Consider the following 21508-nt stretch of genomic DNA (forward strand, 5'->3'; position numbering starts at 1 on the left):
GTCAAGGCATTGAGAAATGGCGCCTAGGCCAGAAGTGCCAACACAAAAAGCGATTTTGTTTGTTGCCAAGTGTTATTATGTCAGTTATTCATAGGAGTTAAATTTAATATTTACTGTGTATCAGGTATAAAACCCATTCTTGCTCTCAAAGAACTTACAGTTTAGTTGAGAAGCCAGAAATTTTACAAGGATTTTTTAAAAGAAAAGAGTGGTAGGAGACTTGTAATTAAATGTTAAACTATGTAATACAGATGCTAAGTGATCTAGGAGATAAAAGAAAAAGAAAGACTGCTGAGGGTTGGGACTGCCAAGAGCATATATTTTCAATAAACCCTTAGAATGATGCAATTTTAAAAGTTGTTGTAATTGCTGCTAATTTATACTTTTAGCATGTACATGATTCACCATTGCTTTCCAACCAGGAGATGTTCAAAAAAGTATAAACATGCAACAGTTGAGACTTGGCAGGAGACATATCTTCAGAATCTCCCTGGATTTGCTAATGAGAGAAAAAGACATACTTTCTTGCTGGAAAACAGACGTAAGAATTAAGCGGATTTTGTATGGGGAATATGAGATTTAATAAACAGGAATACAGAACTCTGGCTGTAATTTTTGGTATGAGTTTTGTTTCTACTAAACATTTTTTCTTCTTGCTAAACACATTCTAAGTTTTGGAGTTGAGTCAGGCTCAAAAAATTTTTTTTTAATTTTTAAAAACCTATTTTCACAATCTATTTTCTTTAAGAAAGGTGGACTAGAAGTACGAGTTACAGTCTCAAGGAAATGAGAATTTTCTAATTCCTAAAAAACGATGGGGTAGGTGGGGGTGTAGAGGACATTGAGCATCCTTTAAAATTGAGGTGTCTGTCTGCACAGCAAACTTACCTTTTGAAACTACGAAACTTCAAGTGTGCATTTATACTCTTGGTCTTAAAATGCTTTTTACTTTAGTAGTCTAGCAAAGATCTTGGTCTCTTTGTGTTTCTTACCTTTTTTAATCTTTGCCACCAGACAATTTGAGCTAAATTAGATGTGTTATAATAGAGTTTTAACTGCTAAAGCAGAGGCATGTCTCATCTTGTGTTTTGAGTAAGTTTAGTCAAGTTTAGAGCATTATAGCATTTCTTTTCTCCATACTTGATTGCCTTCTGGGTCTTCCCAAGAAATGTCAGTTATTTCCCCAATTCTAAAAAGAGGGACTCTTTCATAATAGTGTACAACCAGGCAAAAGAGCACACTCGTGTTTCCTTAAGGGGAGGAAACCAGTAACAATGTGAGATAATTAAATTTAGCTCCAGAAATCTCTTCTTTGAAACGTTCTAATCAAGACTTCAAGCTTTCTGAGTGTGTGTGCGCTTTATTCTTCAATTCTTCCTGGTCCCGGTTTTGCATTTCTAATGAAAGTGAACTGACAAAGCGGCAAAGTGGTCTAAGGAGCAAAACAAAGCCAACAAGCAGGCTTCTGGTGCGCCAAGATTAATCAATATTCCAGAAACCTCGGGTTTCTCCCCTCCTTCCCTGTGGTGTTTTCATTTTTCCCCACTCCCCCTTTCCCGGGCACAGACTCCGCCCCTTTTCTTAAGTTGCCCTGATAGTAATTTGCAGTTTCAGAGCACATGCACGCCTCGCTCGCTGCGTTCTGTTGCTCTGCCGTACCTGCTGAGAATTCACCTTGTCATTGCCTGGGGTATCTTCCACCCGTTACAAAATCCGGAAAAGGTAAGTCTGACGTCCTGTATTCTTGCTGGGCTTAATTTCTCATTCCATTTCTCTGCCCCTGTATTTTGTTTCCCAGGCAGAGGAGTAGCGAGAGTAAAAGCTAGCCATTTTGGTAGATAAAGTCCATGTTAGTGATTTAATGCAAGGAGCGTGTGGTGTCTATTTACGCCGCGTCCTCTCTTAATTTGGAGTTGAGTCATTCAGGGTGGATTGGGGGCAGATTGTGGTTCCGGCGCTAGAAAAGAATCAAGGCTGAGCTGGTCTGTTTAAAAGTGACTGGTAAAGGGAATGAGAGATCAGTAGGGGGAAAAAAATCTGGTCTCTCGCGTCTCCTCTGCTTTACTTCTCCCTAAACGTTTAATCTGCTATGAAGTCTTGAACGACCTGTATGTCTTATTACCACTGACCCCAACCTGCAGTTTTATTTAAAAGTCAAAGCTGTTAGGGTTGTTTTCCCCACCCGCCCCGCACTTGAATTTGCCAAAAGCTTCCGAGGAGTCCCTCGCTTTCTAGTTACTTCCCCCACGGACGCACACGCTGGCTGTTCGCCAGATACACACGTCCACAGGCACCACTGCTTTTTACTTGGATTTATCGTGGGAAAGGTTATGGATTAGAAATCTTGTAAAACAGCAGGAGGAATTTCTTGATCTTTCAAAAGAGCTGATTTCTACCAAGGGGAGATTTACTTAGATATATTTGAATAACCTAGGAGCACTTTAAAGAAACTGGAAACCACACTAACTGTAATGTTTGGAATGAAAATTGGACTCATCTCTTCATCTGTTGTAGAAATCCTAAATTTTAAAATACAGAGAAGTGGGTGATAGTTTCCTTAGAAGACTTCAGCATGTTTGCCACAAAGATAAATGCTACTTTGTACTTCTACTTGTGACAGAAATGTAAATGAATTATGATTTCAGATCATTTATAAATGTGCCCAGCCCACTTTGCTCATTTCATGAAAAAAACTAAAAAGTTGCCATGTGAAAGAGTCATTCTTTCTCAGGGCCTGTGGGTACTTGTGTTCTGTTCATAAGCATATTTACTATTGGATGTTATCATGACATTTTTCTTAATGAAGAAAATAGTTACTTTATTATATATAACAGAAACCTCTGACTGAAATCTCAACATCTTAATTCATTTTATTGAGCTGGTTATGCCTTTCCCATGTATACAACATAAGCCATTAAGTATAGTTATTGAGCGTTTCCTGTGCATTTAATTCAGTTGGACATTTATTGAGGGTGAACCCTGTGTAAGGCACCCAGCTAGGTTCCAGGGGATCAGGTTGGGGTAGGGGTTGTTCCGTCACACCCAGCTCTGATGAGCCCTTGTATAGCTTCACTGGAGAGGGAAGGACAAATTTTTAAAAACGTAACACAAGTTCCTGCTCATATATTCTGGATTTATGCACATGTCTCACACGTGGTTCAGTAAGATATCCACATTCGAGCCCTGCAGTCTGGCATTGCCGCTCTCCAGTCCTTGATTCCTAGTGAGATCATGCAGTTTGCAACAGCTTCCCCTGGTGTGAGGCAGCCCTGATTGTTCACCCCTGGGGGCTGTAACTCTCGTCTCTTTCTCTCCTGTCTAGTTGTGTTCTTTAACACCAAAGAGAACTGGCTTTCTGGGGCTGATTCCGTGACGTTGAAGTTCAAAGCAGAGACACTCTAGAGAAGTAAAATATGACGAAAAGCAATGGAGAAGAGGCCAGGTTGGGAGGCAGGATGGAGAGATTCCAGCAAGGGGTCCGTAAACGCACACTGTTGGCCAAGAAGAAAGTGCAGAACATCACAAAGGAGGACGTTAAAAGTTACCTATTTCGGAATGCATTTGTGCTGCTCACGGTCACTGCAGTCATTGTGGGTAAGTCATTTGATAACAAAACCCCCTTCCAAAAAAAAAAAAAAAACAACTGGATCTTGTTTCTTTGGGGCATCTGACTGCCTGGGAAAATTATCAGATGAACTGATTGCAGGTATTCAAAAGGACCGCCCAGGCTTTCCTCTGAATTGAAAGATTCTTCTTTTTCCCCTTTACATGACAGTCTGTTGGCACGTTTGGAACTTTGATAAACATGTAGGAATCTGAAGAAGCATCCTTAGGCATTATGCAAATCAATTGATTGTGTGGAGAAGGGAAATAAATCAAATGTTTTTCCATCTTATGTAAGAATAAAAGAGGATAATTTAATCATTAGGCCTGAGCGGTCAAATAACAATAAAAACAAGCAAGCACAGTAGATCTGGCCAAAATGTGATCCTTATACAATGTAACTTTCACTTAAAACTAATTTACACAATTAGCATACCCAAAATGAGACACAGGTCCCTGATAGTAATTATATTCTAACTGATGCTGTCTTGAAGCTGAGTAACAACTCTTAGACTTAGAGGCGGAATCTTTTTTGTTTGCACTCTCTGTCATCCAGTGACTGGGAAAGGTAAATTTCGGAAAATGTTAACACAGATCTCTCATTCATTCATTGCCTCTAAGTGCCTGACATAAATGGCTATAACTCTTTTGAAACATTTTAGCCTCTTACTAATTTAGCATTGTTGATGGCAATCTGTACAAATAAAACATTATTGTTTTGCTTGATTTATTGTTATCTGAAATTACAGTTCATTACTTGTGGGTAGCATTATTCTTCCTTTAAAATGTAGTTGGGATTTTTGACTGAACCAATATAAAAGCCCTTAGGCTAGTAGACAGATAAGCCAATGCCATGCTGTTAAAAACAAACAAATAAACAAAGCTTAAATCTGCCACCAGAAGAAGTTTTAATCTCTAACTTGAAGTTTGCTAAAATCTCCATCAAATATAAGAGGTAATGACAAAAGAACTCAGAAAATTCTGTAGCATGTAAATATAATTGTAACTTTATCCCCCAAAAAGGGATTCTTAGATCACAGACAAATATGAATATAGCAGAAGAGTAGTTTGTCACAAGACTTTAGATACATTCCATGTCAGTATCACTGGCTCCTTTTCGTAACTGTTGTTGATTAATGAGTGTTCAATTAATTCTAGAGACGTTCCAAGGGAAAGTGTCTTGACTGACTAGGAAAAATAATGGCTTTCTTTAGGTTGCCAGGTTTGAATACCTTCCTGGAAGAAGTATTTCAGTGCTGTGTCACTGTCTTGGAAGTTGATGTAAAATACATTATTTTCAATGAATTACAATCACTGTCAAGCCAACTAATAGCTGCATAATACTAACAGTGAACATTTATACAGCACTATGCCAGCTACTTTCTAGGTGTTTTGCTTATATTAGCTCACTTAATCTTTAAACAAACCTATGAAGACTGTGGATAGGTATGATTACTCTGATCTTCATTTTATAGTTGAGGAGACTGAGCATGGAGAGATAAGCCACTTGGCCAACATCACACAACCAATAAATGTTAGAGCTGGAAGTGAAACTCAGGCTGTCTAGAGCCAGAGGTGATTTCTCTTAACTAGTCTGCCATCTTGCCTCTCTGCTCTCCTGACTAGTTTATATCTTATGAGAGTTGCCAGGAAGAAAAATACTGCCATGTCTTGGTAGAAGCCAATTACCAAGCAATGCTCGATGCATTCACATAGCCTTGTAATTTTGCTAAATGATTTACTCAGTTAAATTCAGCAGAAAACGTATAATTCTCCTACAAATGATTAAGCTGCATCCCTATCATTAATTTAACAAATACCCGTTTATTTTGTAACCCTATCCATATAATAATAGAGCTTAGTGATACTGGTGTATGTTTGGAAAAGATATAGAAACCCTGATTCAAAATGGTGTTCTAAACACAAGAGTTCAATTGCTACGACAGAAGTGTTTCATTTCAAGAACAGAGAAATAAAAAATGGTAAAAACCTGAGCATGTAAAGCAGATTGATGGAGCAGGAAGTTCTTAAGTGACTAAAAAGAAATAACATCTCTAATAGAAGGAAGATAATCCAGATTTAAAAGTCCATTTTCTCTTTGAGTTCTGGGATCATTTCCTAGCCCAATGAGTCGTTCCTACAATTTGTGAGATTTGTGATGAGTTGGCTGAGCTGGGGTAGATAGCTTGGCAGGTTGCCCTCGGTGTTGGCTTTACTAATGGAAACTGAGGAGGTAGAAGTAAGGAGAAGAAGCCACTAACAAAGAAACAAATAAAAAGAGCTCATTGACAGTCAGAGAGACCACTGAGTCTGCATAAAGGACTTGGAATCTCAATTTAGTAGCAAACAGGTTTAGGAAAGAAGGAAGACGCTTTGGTTATCTCTTGGTGCCTCTTCCATAGAGTGAAAACACGAATTTAGCTTGTCACTGGTACATGTCTACATCAACCTTAAAGAAATATTAGGAAAAGGACATGTCTGTGTATGTCTGCTCAAATTTATTTGCTGCAGCATAAGAAAAGACTGGGAAGTTGCTAGGAAGAAAGAAGAAAATAGTTTATTTCCCCAAAGATGAAATGAGACAAAAGAACTATAGGTATTACTTAGTTTTTGAATTCTTAGGTTTTGATTGCTTTTACTAAGAAAGAGTGGAAAAACCTACATATTGGGGTGAATTTTTTATTCTACTCTATTTTCTTTATCTTTTTTAAATAAAGTAAATGTTCATTTAGTGTGTGGAAATAGAAACTAGAAAAAGAGAGGAAGAGTAGAGACTTGTAATTCCATATGCTCAAAAAAGTAGAGAATTGTAAATATTAATATTTCCATAGCAATTCCTCTACAAACACAGGCATAGCCCTACATGAACTATTTGATGTCATTCCTATGCAATAATATTTCTACTGTCATTTCTAAGTGATATCAAAAGTCTGAAAATGCCTGGTTGCAAAGCCCATGTAACAGGAGCAGGTTAGCAACCTGAGAGAAGGCAGCGCCACGTGCTAGATGTCTTTAGGACAGTTCATCATGAAAGCATTAGATGAAGTGTCTTCCCAGGCTATTGCAGACAGCTGTCTGACAAAAGCCATACTGAGAAAAGTGGTTACTGTCCTTTCTCCAGGAAGCATTTTCTCATTTTCAACTGCGGTCAGTTGTGTTAGAGTGACCTCAGACATCTCCCTGAAACAAAGGAAAATCCTTTGTCATGGTCAAGTCACAGAACGTTACTCATTTCATGTGCAGGGAATGAAGAGAAAATAAAAGTGAAATCTCAGGCCAAAGAATTACGAAGAAACGGGTCTTAAGATCAGCTTCAAGGGGAGGGAATCTTTAAATAGAGTTGCAGAGAATTAGATGGTGGTTTTACCTGAGGAAGTTCACAAATACAGCACCCAGCACCTTTTTCTGCTGTTGGTCTTAAGACAGACAGACAGACACACACACACACACATATACACACACACAACATTAACGTTTAGACTATCTTTATGTGACTTTGAGAGAAATTGGTGACTTTTTAAGAAAGAAAACCTGCTGACTGAATGTGTATATTACATTTCCCACCATTCCCTGACACTCTTTGGCAATAAATTTCAATTGCACTAAAATTGAGTGCAGTTCAATAATATATCTGAAAGGATGTGCAAGAAATGAGCCACCATGACTGCCTCTTGGGGTAGAATTTGGATAGGTGGGGAGTAGGATGGAAGGAATGTTACTTTATCCTAAATAAGTTTTTGTATAGTTTAAATGTTTTAAGGGCTGATTAGCTCAGTTGGCTATGGCGTGATGCTAATAAATGCTTTATACCACATTCACACATTACCCACTGTGATCTATTATTTGCTGAATACATAAGTTAATTTTTTTAAAGATTCAGTGTTATTCAGTGATTTAACAAATATTGGATATTGCATATCTGGCCCTGTGCTTTGAGATGAGGAGTCTCTGCCCTCCGGTCATTTAGTAGAAGAGATGGATGAAAAATGAGATGACAAAGTGATACACAGGGTTCAGATATCGTAATAGAGGAGTTTGTAGCATTCTTTAAAATGAGATCATATTTGTATATACAGTGCTGTATCATATATGAGGTCTTCCTGTGTTGGTACTTTAGAGATTCTACTGTGTTATTAACAACCACACTTGGAGCCCTAGATGTGCCACGTGGAATAATCTTTTTTTAAACTGTGGCTTTCGATGAAGGATAGATCTGGGTTCCTATGCCAGCTGTACTTAATCACTGTGTGAACCTAAATAAGGCGTTTAGCTATTCTGAAGTTTCAGTTTCCTCATCTATCATTGTATGTATAATATATATTGTGAACACTTACATGGTGCCAAGCAGTGCTAGAGTAAGCCAGGGAGGAAGGTATTTTTATTCTCATTTTATAGATGAGGAAACTGAAGGTCAGCCACAGTTGATGCACAGTTGATGCATTTTGACCACAGTTGATGCATTTTGACCATGTTTCAAACCCACCCTTCTGTCTCCAAGTTCATATTCTTACCCACCACAGTGTTCTGGGTGCTCATCTCTGCTCTCAGGAAATGTTCATTCTTGTTTTATTACAACAGTTAACTAAGGATGTGCACTGACACATCAGCACAAGGCGTGGAAAGGAGAGATTGAATCGACAGTTCAGAACAAGGGTCACTCCTGAATCCTGGTGGTTGATTACATGTGAGTTGACAGAGAAAGTGGACTGCAGGTGAATCGTCCGATTTCTGGTTTGGTGCCTGAGTGGTAATGGTGCCACCAGTCATGGTGGAATACAGGAAGAAGATGGGGAAAATAATAAGCTGAGTTTTGGACATACTGAGTTTGAGATGCAGGCTGCCACTGCAGTGGAGGTATAGTGCAAGAGGCGCGCAGAGATTTGCATGGTAGCCTTACCATCTCCAGGCCCAGTGAAGACAGGCTCTGTCTTTGAAGGTAAATGAATAATGATCAGTGAATCAGGTTATTCTACTACATACGCTACTCTGTAGGTGAGTCTATTCTGAGAGCAGTCTAACTCTAGGGCCCTTCTTTATGACTAGAAGCAGTAATCTCCCAGAAAGGCTGTAGTGGTATTCTGAGCCTCGGACATGTAACACAATATCCAGCTGAGTCAGTTTAGCTCGACAGGTTCATCGATGCGGTGAACTATCAGCTGCTGCACTGAAGTGACAGGTCTTGGGACCAAAGTAGCCAACTATTTGAGTTAGTGGCCCCCCTGCTGACACCTTCCACCTTACTAAGAGAAGGGCATCTCCTCTCGGGTTGAATCCAAAGAATGGTGGATGGATTTCTGTTTCCTTCAACACTTCCTGGAAAAGAGAAGAGAGAGAGCTTCCGGAAGCTTCGGGGAGGGTGGCTCCTGAGGCAAGCCCTCCCCTGGTGTTACCAAAGCCCAGCTATTTGTGGTCACACAACGGAGGCTCCCCGGGCAGAGGGCTGGACTGGAAGGGTTAGGCTTTCAGAGCTGAGAACCACAATGCCCTGCTTTAGAGAAATGACACAGGGATTGAGTATTAGGGATTAGAGTCTGAGTTTTTTTTTCTTTTTTATCTGCTTTATCTTCTCCCCCAGGGAGCAGAACTATAGAAAAATTGTCAGGGACAGCAATAGCAAATAAGTGACTTGCATTAGCTGACTTGATCCTAGCCCTCCTTATACCCCACCTTCTCCGCAAGCGTTCCAGGGAGCTGCCTCCTGTCGTGGGGACAGAGTCCAGGACTGGAGAGGGGAGTGGATCAGGGCTATGGATTCTGGAGTCAGACAGTTAGGGCTATGTCCCACTTCTGGAACTGAGCCTCTCTTTCCTTGCGTGTAAAATGGAATAATTTTAACACCTCTCTGCCAAGATTTATATCCCAGTTCTGCCATTTACAACCGTGTAACCTTAAATCACTTCCTTAAATGCTTGGCAGACAGAGTGTCTGTAGGAACTGTCCACACTTTGCCTTTGCTTCCCATCTTTGCTATGGCAATAAGTGGAAATATGCACAGGTTTGATGATGCTATTTGCTCAGAGGACGGAGACCCAGGAATGAGGGAGGCCTGGGAGCTGGAAGCAGAGAAGTCAGTTACCTGGTTTAGGTCTGGAAGTGGCTTGTTTCCTTGGCTAGAGAAAAGAGCTAAGAGAGTTGTAGGAAGAGACCTAATAGCTGTTAAGGTCTCTGAGAGCAGAGATGAAAGCCTCAGAGTAAGTGACACCATCCTTATCTGTCCCTTATCTACCTGGCCTCTTGAGTCAAAGCAGAAAGCAATCTCCAGGCAACTGTTATCACAACACAGCTTGCTCAATGCAGGGAGTACCTGATAGCTGAGGCCCCTCTCAGGAAAATGGGAAGTTGCTGGGAAAGTGGTTTCAATAAATGTAACATACTCAATAGCTCATTTTTGTTCCTAGCACTTGGGGACCCATCAGAGAGTCCATCGCCTCCCTGATTTCTCCTTTTCTCCAGCATTTTGGTGTCTTCCTTGTTGTTTAGTCACTAAGTCATGTCCGACTCTTTTGCAGCCCCATGGATTGTAGCCCGTCCAGCTTCTCAGTCCATGGGATCTCCCAGGCAAAAATACTGGAGTGGGTTGCCATCTCCTTCTCCAAGGGATTTTCTTGACCCAAGGATCAAACCATGTCTTCTTCATTGGCTGGCATATTCTTTACCACTGAGCCACCAAGGAAGCCCATTTTTGGTGTCGACTATTCATTAACTGTCACCCCCGCATTGGAGTGGGGGCAGGAAAGATGAGGGGTTCTGGAAACTTGGAGAAAATGTTGCTGGTTTCTAACAGAGCTGGGAGAGGTTGTTTTGAAGTAGGAGTAAGGCTTAATGTTGTTCTAAGATTATCTCTAGGTTCTATTTTCTTTCTGTTAAATCAGATAATGAGAAAACTGAGCAGGCAATTTCAAATCTATTTATCTTAAAAGTAGGCCGTCAAGTAAGTAGATATGTTCAGAACAATTACCTACAATAATAATAATATCTTCCATTTTTCTGTGTCACTTTATAGAGCACTTTCTGTTTGCCCTTTATAGCAATGTAAGTCCATGGCCAGTTCATCCCCTCTTCTGATTAGTGTCTGGGAATGTCTGGAACACAGCTAGGAAAGTGCTAAGAATCTAAAGGTCCTGCTAAGAATCTAAAGGACCCTGCTCTGCCATCAGCTCCCCTTATGATTTTTAAAAATTTTTCATTTATTCTATTTTCAGCTGTGCTTGGTCTTCATTGCTTCATGTGGCTACTCTCTAGGGCGGTATGCAGGCTTCTCATTGCAATGGCTCCTCCTGTTGGGGAGTGTCAACTTTAGACCTTGTGGGCTCAGTAGTTGGGGCCCACAGGTTTGGTTGCTCTGTGGCATGTGGACTCCTCCCAGACCAGGGATTGAACCCATGTCCCCTACATTGGCAGGAGGATTCTTAACCACTGGACCATCAGGGAAGTCCTCCCTTTATGATTTAAAACAAGTCTCATCGTGCATACATGCTAAGTTACTTCAGTCGTGTCCAACTCTTTGCAGCCCTACGAACTGTAGCCTGCCAGGCTCCTCTATCCATAGAGATTCTCCAGGCAAGAATACTGGAGTGGGTTGCCGTGCCCTACTGGAGTGGGTTACCGTGCCCTCCTCCAGTGGATCTTCCCCACCCAGGGATCGAACCTGCATTTCTTACATCTCCTGCATTGGCAGGTGGGTTCTTTACCCCTAGCACCACCATCAGCAAAATACATTTGGACTAATGTCTGCTGCCAGCTCCAAAATTCTATCATTTAAAGTCTAATTTGCCTTCCTCTAAAGCTGTATATGAAATAAGATACAAGAGTGTTTGCAGCCCATGACGCTGTACCATCGCAGGACCTTTTTCCTGAGCTCATGATCTCCCAACCCATTTGAGCCAGTCTCTCTAAACTCACAAGCAGCTGCCTTCTCTTGCTTTGCATTCTTGGCTGTCAAGTTCCTGACTCTGGGTAATGGCCAGTGTTTCCTAAGCAATGTTCGAGGACACACGTGAGGCATACCTCTTCAGGAGTCACTTCCAACCTTCCGTCTTCTGCTAACCTATCATAGGTCCGAGGATGAAAATTTCGGGTGTCTGTTTTTGCCGTAGAGTAAACAAGGTTGTGAAGAGCCTACGCTATTTGGAAGAGGCAACTGGAATTTAAGCCCCGTCTTTCCCAAGCTGTACATTCCAGGTGTTAGAGTTCTTGATATTTATGGAACACTGGGGTGCCATCATTCATCAGGTATTTGGTCTGGCAGGGAGGTGAGCTGTATCATTGCTGTGAGATGTGGAAACATAGAGAACACTCCAGCACACAAAGTATTGCCATTGTACTGACTGAGGATAAAAATTATGAGTTTTATGTCAAGCTTCAGTGCAATCAGAGCAACCCAGAGCAGATTCCCTAGACCAAGAATATTCCCATCACTAGGCCCAATCAAAAATGTGCTCAAGTTGTTTTGAAAGCAAAAAGAAAAGAATAAAACCCCCAAAAGTAGATAAAGAAAGTTATACCCTGGGTGAATTAAGGCAAGGTTTCCTCTGTGTAGCTTATCAAAGAGTTGAAGGTAAATTTAGGAGCAGCAAGTTGAAAGGCACACTTGAAGTTTGAATTTCAAGACTGAGTCCCTGTCTCCTGAGAGGACAGCTTCATTCTTCTTGGCCCCAAAGAGACTTCTCCAGTTCTCCAGCAATGATTCCAGGCCACACACTGCTGTCTCTTCTCAGAGAGAAAACAGCGGGCTATTAATGACAGACTTTCTATTCAGAATCTTGTAAGATGAAGCTCATTTGTCCCTAATGAGAGTAGAGATGGACAATTACTGCCCTTCTCACCCTGAAATGATGGCCTCTGCGTTTAGATCCATTGCACCATTGGAAATTCCACCTTTAAAGCAAGAAAGGCAAGCCCCCAGAAATCCATGTGTTTCTTGCTGTCTTCATCATGTCGATGAACGTGAAGACAAAGACATCAAGAAAGAAAGTATGTCTTTGAAGAGATGCCTATGACCCTAGTTGGTTTTGTTTTTTTTTCTCTTATTTTTTTACTTTTGTCTTAGATTTGCTTTTTTAAGGCAAATGAAGTAGTCCTGTGCTAAAGTTGAGATTCAGTAAACTTGCCAGGGCTTTGTAATTTCTGGTATTGGGATGCTTTACACAACATGGTGGATGAGGAAAGAGCATACACCTTTGCCAAGTTGTTGAGTCTCTGAGTCTTCAGTTCTGGGGTACTTGTAACTCCAGCTAATTGGGTGAACCGGCACATGAGCCTCAGATGACTGAGTTCAAAGTTTTTTCAGAGCCACTTCCTTGTCTCCAGAAAAAGAGCCTTTTGGTCAGAAAGTGATCCACTCAACTATAAGTCTGAGCACAACTAGTGTCTCCTCTCTCCATGACCCAAGTTAAGTAAATTCATTATTAAAATAGATTGAGGACAAGCCAACCCAGACCCAGAATGACCTTTTAGAAAGATCCAGGCATCTAGCAGAAAATATGTAAAATAGAATTCCATCAGCTTGCTTTTTGTAGTTGTGGACTATTTTTGTGTGTATATTTAGTTATTTAACTTATGAAATAAATCACACTGCCCCAAATCAAAAAGAACAGACATGAAATGAAAGAGTCACGGCCACCAAACCCCCCCCCCCCCCGGGGATCTAATTTGCTTTGTTATCAGTTTCCTCAGTGTATTTAGAGTGATTTTATGAGCACAAAAATAAATTCATATTGATTTTTTTTGGTCTTTTCCAAATAGTAGCATAGTATATATAGCCCACTTCATACTTCGCTTTTTTTCCCTTTGCAACATTCTTTGGATGTCATTCCTTACTGGCACATAAAAAGGCTCCATTCTCTCAGGGCTGCATTGTATGGGCAAATTATAATTTATTTAAACAATCCCCAATGTAAAGGTTGTTTCCAGCTCTTCGAAATCATTTTTCAAATGGTATAATGAATTATCTTGGATGAAAGTTATTTCACCTTAGTAAAGTATGTCTATAGAATACACCCTTTACAGTGAAGTTGCTGAGACTAAGGATATACGCATTTGTGATTTTGATAAATATGGCTAACTTACACCTCATAGAGGTTGTTGTCATTTACTCTTTCAAATTGTGAGATTTGAACGTTTTCCCAATGGGACTGCTGCCACAGGTAAAGATGAGTGGACTTTGTAGTTTATGTGGACTGGCAAGCATGTGACTCATAGCAAAGTCATAGGAGGAACTTGGAAAATTTTAATATATTTTATTTTCAGTTTCTACTCACAACTGTATATGTACCTGTGCTGTGCTTAGTCGCTCAGTCATGTCCAACTCTTTGCGACCCTTTGGCCTGTAACCTGCCAGGCTCTTCTGTCCATGGGGATTCTCCAGGCAAGAATACTGAAGTGGGTTGTCATGCCCTCCTCCAGGGGATCTTCCCAACCCAGGGATTGAACCCAGGTCCCACAATTGCAAGCAGATTCTTTACCATCCGAGCCACCAGGGAGGCATATAACTATATAGTTACGTAACTATATAACTATATAGTTACGTATAACTATATAGTTACGTATATAGTAAATATAACATATAGTTACGTAACTATATAACTATATAGTTACGTATAGTTACGTATATAGTAACTATATATATAGTTATATAGTTACGTAACTATATAGTTGCTGCTGCTGCTGCTAAGTTGCTTCAGTCGTGTCCAACTCTGTGTGACCCCATAGACGGCAGCTCACAAGGCTCCCCTGTCTCTGGGATTCTCCAGGCAAGAACGCTGGAGTGGGTTGCCATTTCCTTCTTACGTAACTATAAAATATAATATATATAGTTATATAATATATATTTAAACCAGAAATAAAGGCAACAGATTCTGGTGATTATAGTTCGTATTTCTAAAATAAAAGACTTTTTTAAAAGGACAATGGATTGGACATTTAAGAGATCTGTAGAATTATTTATAAATTACATTACCATTTTGCATAGCCTGTGTTACTGCAATTTGAAGAAGAAAGTCGCACCGCATTGAAAGCCACTCTGCTGTCCCTGGGACATTCTGTGCTTACTATGCCATTTTGTTAATATTTATTGAGCCCTACTATGTGTCAGGATCATCTAGTGATAAACACATATTGGTCTCTGTCTTAAAAAAGAAGGAGAAAACACCAGGTTTTTCAGAACTGCAGGGTTCTTGCAATTCGCTTGGGTCCCAGGGCTGCGTGCCATGTGGATTTGAGTCTGAGTCTGTACCCTGCCTGGTGTCCGTCACGGCTGGTTATCTGGGCATCATTGGTGGAACAAGGCTGGAACAGGTATTTCCCACCTCCAGCAACAGGAAATACCAAAGGATAAAACAATGAGCCAAGTCAGGCCCCAAATCTCTGAAGGATGTGGGAACTGAGGAGTGGGGGAGGGTCAAAAGGTTGACTCAACACAGGGCAGCTTCTCGCCAGGAAATGCCTGCAAGTTTGGGCTAAAACAAAAGGCCAGGGAGCTTCAGACCCTCAATCCCCCCACCCCCAGCAAGTAAACTCTCCATTATTGCCTTGGAGTTTTTATAAAAATGAGTTAATGATGCTTTATGTCCAGCAGCTTCCTCAAGCTGACATGAGACCGGCCTTTAACATCTCCAAATGGATTGGCCACAGTCTAACAAATTTCCAAAACAGAAACTTTTATTCAGTCTCTCAACCTGTTGCGTACCTGCCATAATAGCCATAATGGCCAAATTGATAAAGCATTTTATGACTTACTACTAGTTTCGTGTGCATTTTCAAGGACTTTAGAATTCATTAGAAGAAACAAGATGAATTCATAAAGAAGCTAAGCTAATGCTCAGGACATTTAGTTGAGAATATTGAAGTTCAAGAAGATCTTAGATACTGGCTTTCTGATCTAGTTCTCCCATTTTTCAGATTAACGAAGAGGGCAAGGAGAACAAAGAGATTATGTGACTTGAAGGTAGGAGCTGTGGAAATAGGAAGATCCAAGTCTATAACCCCATTTTGCCAACATCTCTTACTGGCCGTGTAATCCTGGGCAGACAGCTTATTCTTTCTAGGGTTCAGTCTCCTCATCTATACAATGGTGATTCTAAGTCTGTCTAAGTATGTCTGCTGTGATGATTCAATCATTTAAGTGAAGTGTCTACTTGCATTATTTACTAACAGCATCTGACTTTCAGTCCATGATCTTGCTATTGCATCACACCTGCTGTTCTTCACACTCAAAAAATAAATAAAAATAATCTGCCTTGTCAGAGTATTAGGGATTGAGAGCTATCATGCCTAGTTTGTGAGTCTAGAAGCCTAAGCATATGAGAAATCGTAGCTCAATCGAGAACCAGTTTCCCAAATCATGAGAGAAACCACGGTTTGGCAGACAGGAGATGTCTCTAAGGGCAGGCTCCTATGTTCACACAGCACAGTAAGGAATCAGATTCACTGTGGAGCTAAGTCATTCCTCTGTTCAGGAAATTGTTCAACAGCAGCTGGAGGCCAGGCCTAGAGACTTTACAGGTCAGACAAACCATTAATCATCCTGTGAAGCTTGCTGGTTGGTATGGGGAAACTGTTCTTGCTTTTAGCCAATAGAATATGGCAAAGGTGATGGATGCCACTCCTGTGGTTTTATTACATCACACGTTGTTGTTTAGTTGCTAAGGTATGCCTGACTCTTTTTTGACCTCATGGACTGTAGCCTGCCAGTGTCCTCTGTCCATGGGATTTCCCAGGCAAGAATACTGGAGTAGGTTGCCTTTTCCTTCTTGAGGGGTCTTCCCAACCCAGGGATTGAACCTGCATCTCCTGGGTCTCCTGCATTGGCAAGTGGATTCTTAACCGCTGAGCCACTCTGGAAGCCCACATTATACTTTAGATTGTTGTAAACTTGAGGCAAAGTCATGCTAGTTTTTTGTTTGTTTGTGTGTTTGGGTTTTTTGTGTGTTTTTTTTTGCTACAAAAATGAAAAGACTGTAGCTGGGAAATAGTAGCATTTTGTACATAAAACTGCTACATCCTTGAATCATCTTACAGACAGCATGGTCTTTCTGGCTAAAGACCTACAGGCCAAGCCTTTTCTTGGTAGGAGTTTGAATGTGCTTTGACTGGTTTGCAGTGTAAATGTTTAAAGAGCTAGTTGGCTCATCTTGGGTGGGCTTTTGGTAGTTTTCTTACAGCTGGCCTCAGAATGTGAGGTCCTTTTCTCAAGATCAATGCCACTGTCACCTTTAAATTCTCTTGACATCTGAGCCTTTAGGGGACATCATCTCTTTCTGAGAATTTTGCACTGTAAGTAATAATTCTAGAAGGCTTTCTACCAACTCTCCAGAGTTTGGAGATAGGGCAGGAATCTTAGTAAAACTTTTGTTTCTAACTCCAACATCCACGAAAACTTAAATTGGGTGACTTGATCTAGTTTACTTCTGACTGTGCCTCGTTCTTTTACTTTTAAATATGTTCTGACTTCTTGATGTTTTCAGTAATTTTTTCAGATTAAATATGGACCAAATTCTTAAAACAAGTCTTCAGCTTTTACTTGTGTGTGTTTGGCCTTCAAAAGCGAGCTGAGAATGTGTTCTTTCTGAGGTACCAGGGTGCATTTTGTGTCTTAGTTTAGAAAGTGAAGTGATATTTAATCTTCCAAAGAAGTATTTGTTATATAGACTCCCTAGGGAGAACAGTGAGCCCCTGAAGGACTCTCTTCTTGTGCTTTACACATTAAGAGAAAGAATTGAATATTTTTGAAAATGCATCTTTGCTCATAGCAATTAACTAACTACAGTTAGTTTTCATCCCTGTAAACATTTTTGTTACTGTATTTCCTAGATTCTAGAAATCTTGTTAAAATACCAAAACAGGAGTGCTATAAGCCTACTGGCTGAGAATGAGTGATCTTGATATTGCTCATGACATCTATGTATTACATAATGTCACCAAGATGCCAACTTTGCAAACTTTGCTTTGGCTCTGACCAGTCCTGTTAGGAAGTTCTTCTGGTTTTTATTGTTATTTCTTCAGAATAATCAATAATAAAGGGTCTGTTCTTTTGCACTGAAGATCTGGTGGCCATAAAGGTCTTTATTAACTCTGGGAATATAGATCATTGTACTTAGTAAGTGCCCACTAGTGGAACCCAGCTCTGCAGAGGCATTGAGTTGCTTTACCAAAGGGAAGCAGGCTCCCCCATCCCTCTCCCGCTAACAGGTCAGAAGGACAAAGTGGAGAGGGTGCTGAGACATCTGTGCATCAGGCTGTGAGAACGTGTTTCAGAAAAGGCTTCATTTCTGTAATCAGAAACCTGAATTGCTAACCCCTCAAAAGCCATCTTTGCATGCAGACCATTTCCTCTTGATTTTGATGTTGATTGCTGGCTGACCTCACCACTCTGGCTTTACCTCTAACTACCTGTCCCAGCCGAAGGCTGAAGAAAAAAATGTCTTTTGTTTCTTCATGTAACATATGAGTTGAAAACGGCTAGATGTTAACTTCATTAATTCAATGAAATCTGTCCTCAAGTTAAGCTCCATATTTAACCTAATTAGTTAACCTAATTCAAAATAGAATGAAAAGGTAGATAAAATATTGCTCTTTAAAGTAGTGTCATGACTATTTTTTAACACCAAAAACATTTTGTATCGGGGTATCACCAATTAGCAGGGTTGTGATAGCTTCAGGTGAACAGTGAAAGGACTCAGCCATACAGACACATGTATCCATTCTCCCCCTAACCCGCCAGTGACATGACTATGGAGAGGCCCCGAGTACAGCGTAGTGGGTGATGATCTGGGCCCTGGAGTTGGGTGTGAAGTCCAGCTCAGCCACTCAGCTGACCTTGAAGAACTTGACCACTCATAAGGTGGTCTGTCTACACAGGTTTGTGGTTTTGGCAGTTTACCAACCTTGTTGATGACCGATTCTTCATCTGAGATATAGGTAGTGCTAGTCTTGGCCTCCATGGTATCTGTGCTTGTGAGAACGTGGCATCTTGCACATGCTCAAGACTGATATCATTAAGTGAGAGAATCTGAAGCATGTTTTCTTTTCATGTCTTTCCTACCTTTGTGTACTGATGGTTTCCAAGGATTAAAATGTCTGCCCTGGAAAGAGAAGGCAGGCTACTTTAATGAATAAATTCTATTTAAGTTTAGTTAAATCATTCCATAAAAAAGGACTTGGTGTAACCATTTAAAAAAGTGACTTAATGCTTAATAACCATACTGTAGGACCCTCAGCAAGTCAGAGGATCTGTGGAAGGTTCCAAGATGTGCTGGGTACCTCTGCAGCATCTTCAGCAGATCAAAGCTTAGTACTCAGTTGCTTCTACGATTTAGAGATGCTTGAAGACCCAGAGGCCAGGTGCATTTGAGAACTGTCTTTGTGGCTGCTGCTACTGCTAAGTCGCTTCAGTCATGTCCAACTCAGTGCGACCCCATAGACCGAAGCCCACCAGGCTCCCCCGTCCCTGGGATTCTCCAGGCAAGAACACTGGAGTGGGTTGCCATTTCCTTCTCCAATGCATGAAAGTGAAGAGTGAAAGTGAAGTCGCTTAGTCATGTCCGACTCTTAGCGACCCATGGACTGCAGCCCACCAGGCTCCCCCGTCCATGGGATTTTCCAGGCAAGAGTACTGGAGTGGGGTGCCATTGAGAACTGTCTTTAGGCAGGCTAAATGGAAGAGAAGGTACATGGAGCACTCAGAAAGAAAGAGGCGGATATAGCTGAACTGGTTGTTGAGAGTGGAGTAGAATCAGTGTTGGCAATGGTTGGACTCTGGGGAATGGGATCAAATGTACCTAATATTTAGAAAGAATAATCCCTTCTTTCATCTACACTAGCTTGTCTCTTGTTCTCAGAACCTATATCATAAGTAGAGAAGCTATCTTGCTAGTTTTTTTCTAAATTATAATTTAGATTTTCTGAACTAGGCAGGATCCTACCTACCCTTGGAAATATTGTTGTATCAATACATGAGTAAATACATGAATTTAGCAATGAACTTGTAAAGCCAAGCTTATTCTTAAATTGTTGCTTGGAGGATATCTAAAATTCCTACTAGCTTGGTATGGTCAAATTCCAGAAGACCAAAGTGAGTTTCTCATGTTTACTGTGCATATTTTTTGTTACAATTGAATGACCAGTGTTTAAATGCATTTAAACAAAAGTCACAAAACATAATCAATACCAGTGTAAATTTGATTTGGAAGTAAGGTAAAAATTTTAAATATTTATTTATTTACATACTTATAAGATAAAGCATTTAAACTAGTAACAACCTTTATATGAATAAGTAGGAAAAAAACAGATATAACCAGAGCTTTTTATAATATCTATCTGCTGTTAATACTGCTGTATCAAATAATGCACAATGAAAATTGAAGTCAAATCCTTTACCCCAAACCAAGTTCCAGGAAGATTAAAGGTTCAATATTTTAAAACCAAGTGAACTATCTAAAAAGGAAAAATATATTAAAAATTTCTCAAACTTGGGAGGGAAATTAAGTTTATAACTCTTGAAAAGATCATCTAATAAAAAAGATGTGTAGATATTGTTTTATAAAGTAGAATACCTGTATATTTTAAGTAATAATATATGGCAAGTAAATTAGGAAAGTAGTTATAGCAAATACCATTTTAAATATAGGCAGAAAGTAACTATCTCTATTACATAAAGAATATATACCAAATATACACATACATACATAAACTCTTAAACTATCAAAATGTAATAAATGCTTGATGAAAATACAATTGAGGGAATGGTCAAGATCACTAAATATTAAGTAAATTCAAAAGAAAACAAATGTGCATACTATTTTCTCCTCTCATTCAAAAATTCTGCTTCTTTTAAACATTTTTGATAATGCTGTGTTCCTAGAGGTATAGGAAATAAGCCATCTTGTTCACTAATGAATTAAACTGCTGAGCTAACCCATTGAGAAAGCAGGTTGATAGCATGAATTGAGGTAGTCATACACTTTATTTTCTTGCAGTTTTATTGAGATATAATTGACATACAGCACCATGTAAGTTTAAGGTATACAGTGTGGGAATTCCCTGGCAACCCAATGGTTAGGACTCTGAGCTTTCACTGCTGAGAGACAGGATTCAATCTCTGGTCAGGAAACAAAGATTTCACAAGCCACACAGCTCGGCCCCATAACCCCTACAAAGATGTACAAGATAATAATTTGACTTATTGTTGTTCAGTCACTCAGTCGTGTCTGACTCTTTGCAACCCCATGGACTGCAGCACACCAGGCTTCCCTGTCCTTCATAATCTCGCAAAGTTTGCTCCAACTCGTATCCATTGAGTCGGTGATGCCATCCAACCATCTCATTCTCTGTTGTCCCCCTCTCCTCCTGCCCTCAGTCTTTCCCAGCATCGGGGTCTTTTCTAGTGAGTTGGCTCTTCACATCAGGTGGCCCAAGTATTGGAGCTTCAGCTTCAACATCAGTCCTTCCAATGAATATTCAGGACTGATTTCCTTTAGGATTGACTGGTTTGATCTCCTTCCATCATGAAATGATTATCACAATAAGTTTGGTGAACATCCATTATCTTATAGATACAAAAATTGAAGAAACAGAATTTTTTTTTTCCTTATGATAACTCAAGATTTGCCCTTTTACCAGTTTTCATATATAAGTACAGCAGTGTTAATTTATCATGTTGTCCATTACATCCCTAGTATTTCTTTGTCTCCTGACTGGAAGTTTGTAGCTTTGACCACCTTCCTCTAATTCTTCCACCCACACCGTGCCTCATGTAACCACAATTCTGATCTCATTTTCCATGAGTTTGTTTTTGAAGTGAGATTGACCTACACCACTACGTTAGTTCCTGGTGTACAACATAGTGATTTAGTATTTCCATACATTTAAAAAGGTCCTCATGATAAGCCTAGTTACTATTTGTCATTCT

The 21508-nt window shown here is 40.1% G+C and overlaps 1 protein-coding gene across 1 annotated transcript in view; it reads left to right on the forward strand.

Moving 5' to 3' along the window:
- Positions 1-1278: 1278 nt before the first annotated feature.
- Positions 1279-21508, forward strand: part of SLC1A3 (solute carrier family 1 member 3) — an 80875-nt gene continuing 60645 nt past the window's right edge. Inside the window, exons 1-2 of the mRNA XM_086361452.1 lie at positions 1279-1722; positions 3323-3594. Of these exons, the coding sequence (XP_086217578.1) occupies positions 3414-3594 (181 nt within the window). The 5' untranslated portion in view covers positions 1279-1722; positions 3323-3413. The remainder of the gene's footprint in view (positions 1723-3322; positions 3595-21508) is intronic.

The sequence above is a fragment of the Bos grunniens genome, chromosome 20 (genome assembly GCF_055505025.1).
Source record: "Bos grunniens cultivar Pamir isolate PY7600 chromosome 20, Bosgru_T2T1.0, whole genome shotgun sequence".
NCBI lineage: Eukaryota > Metazoa > Chordata > Mammalia > Artiodactyla > Bovidae > Bos > Bos grunniens.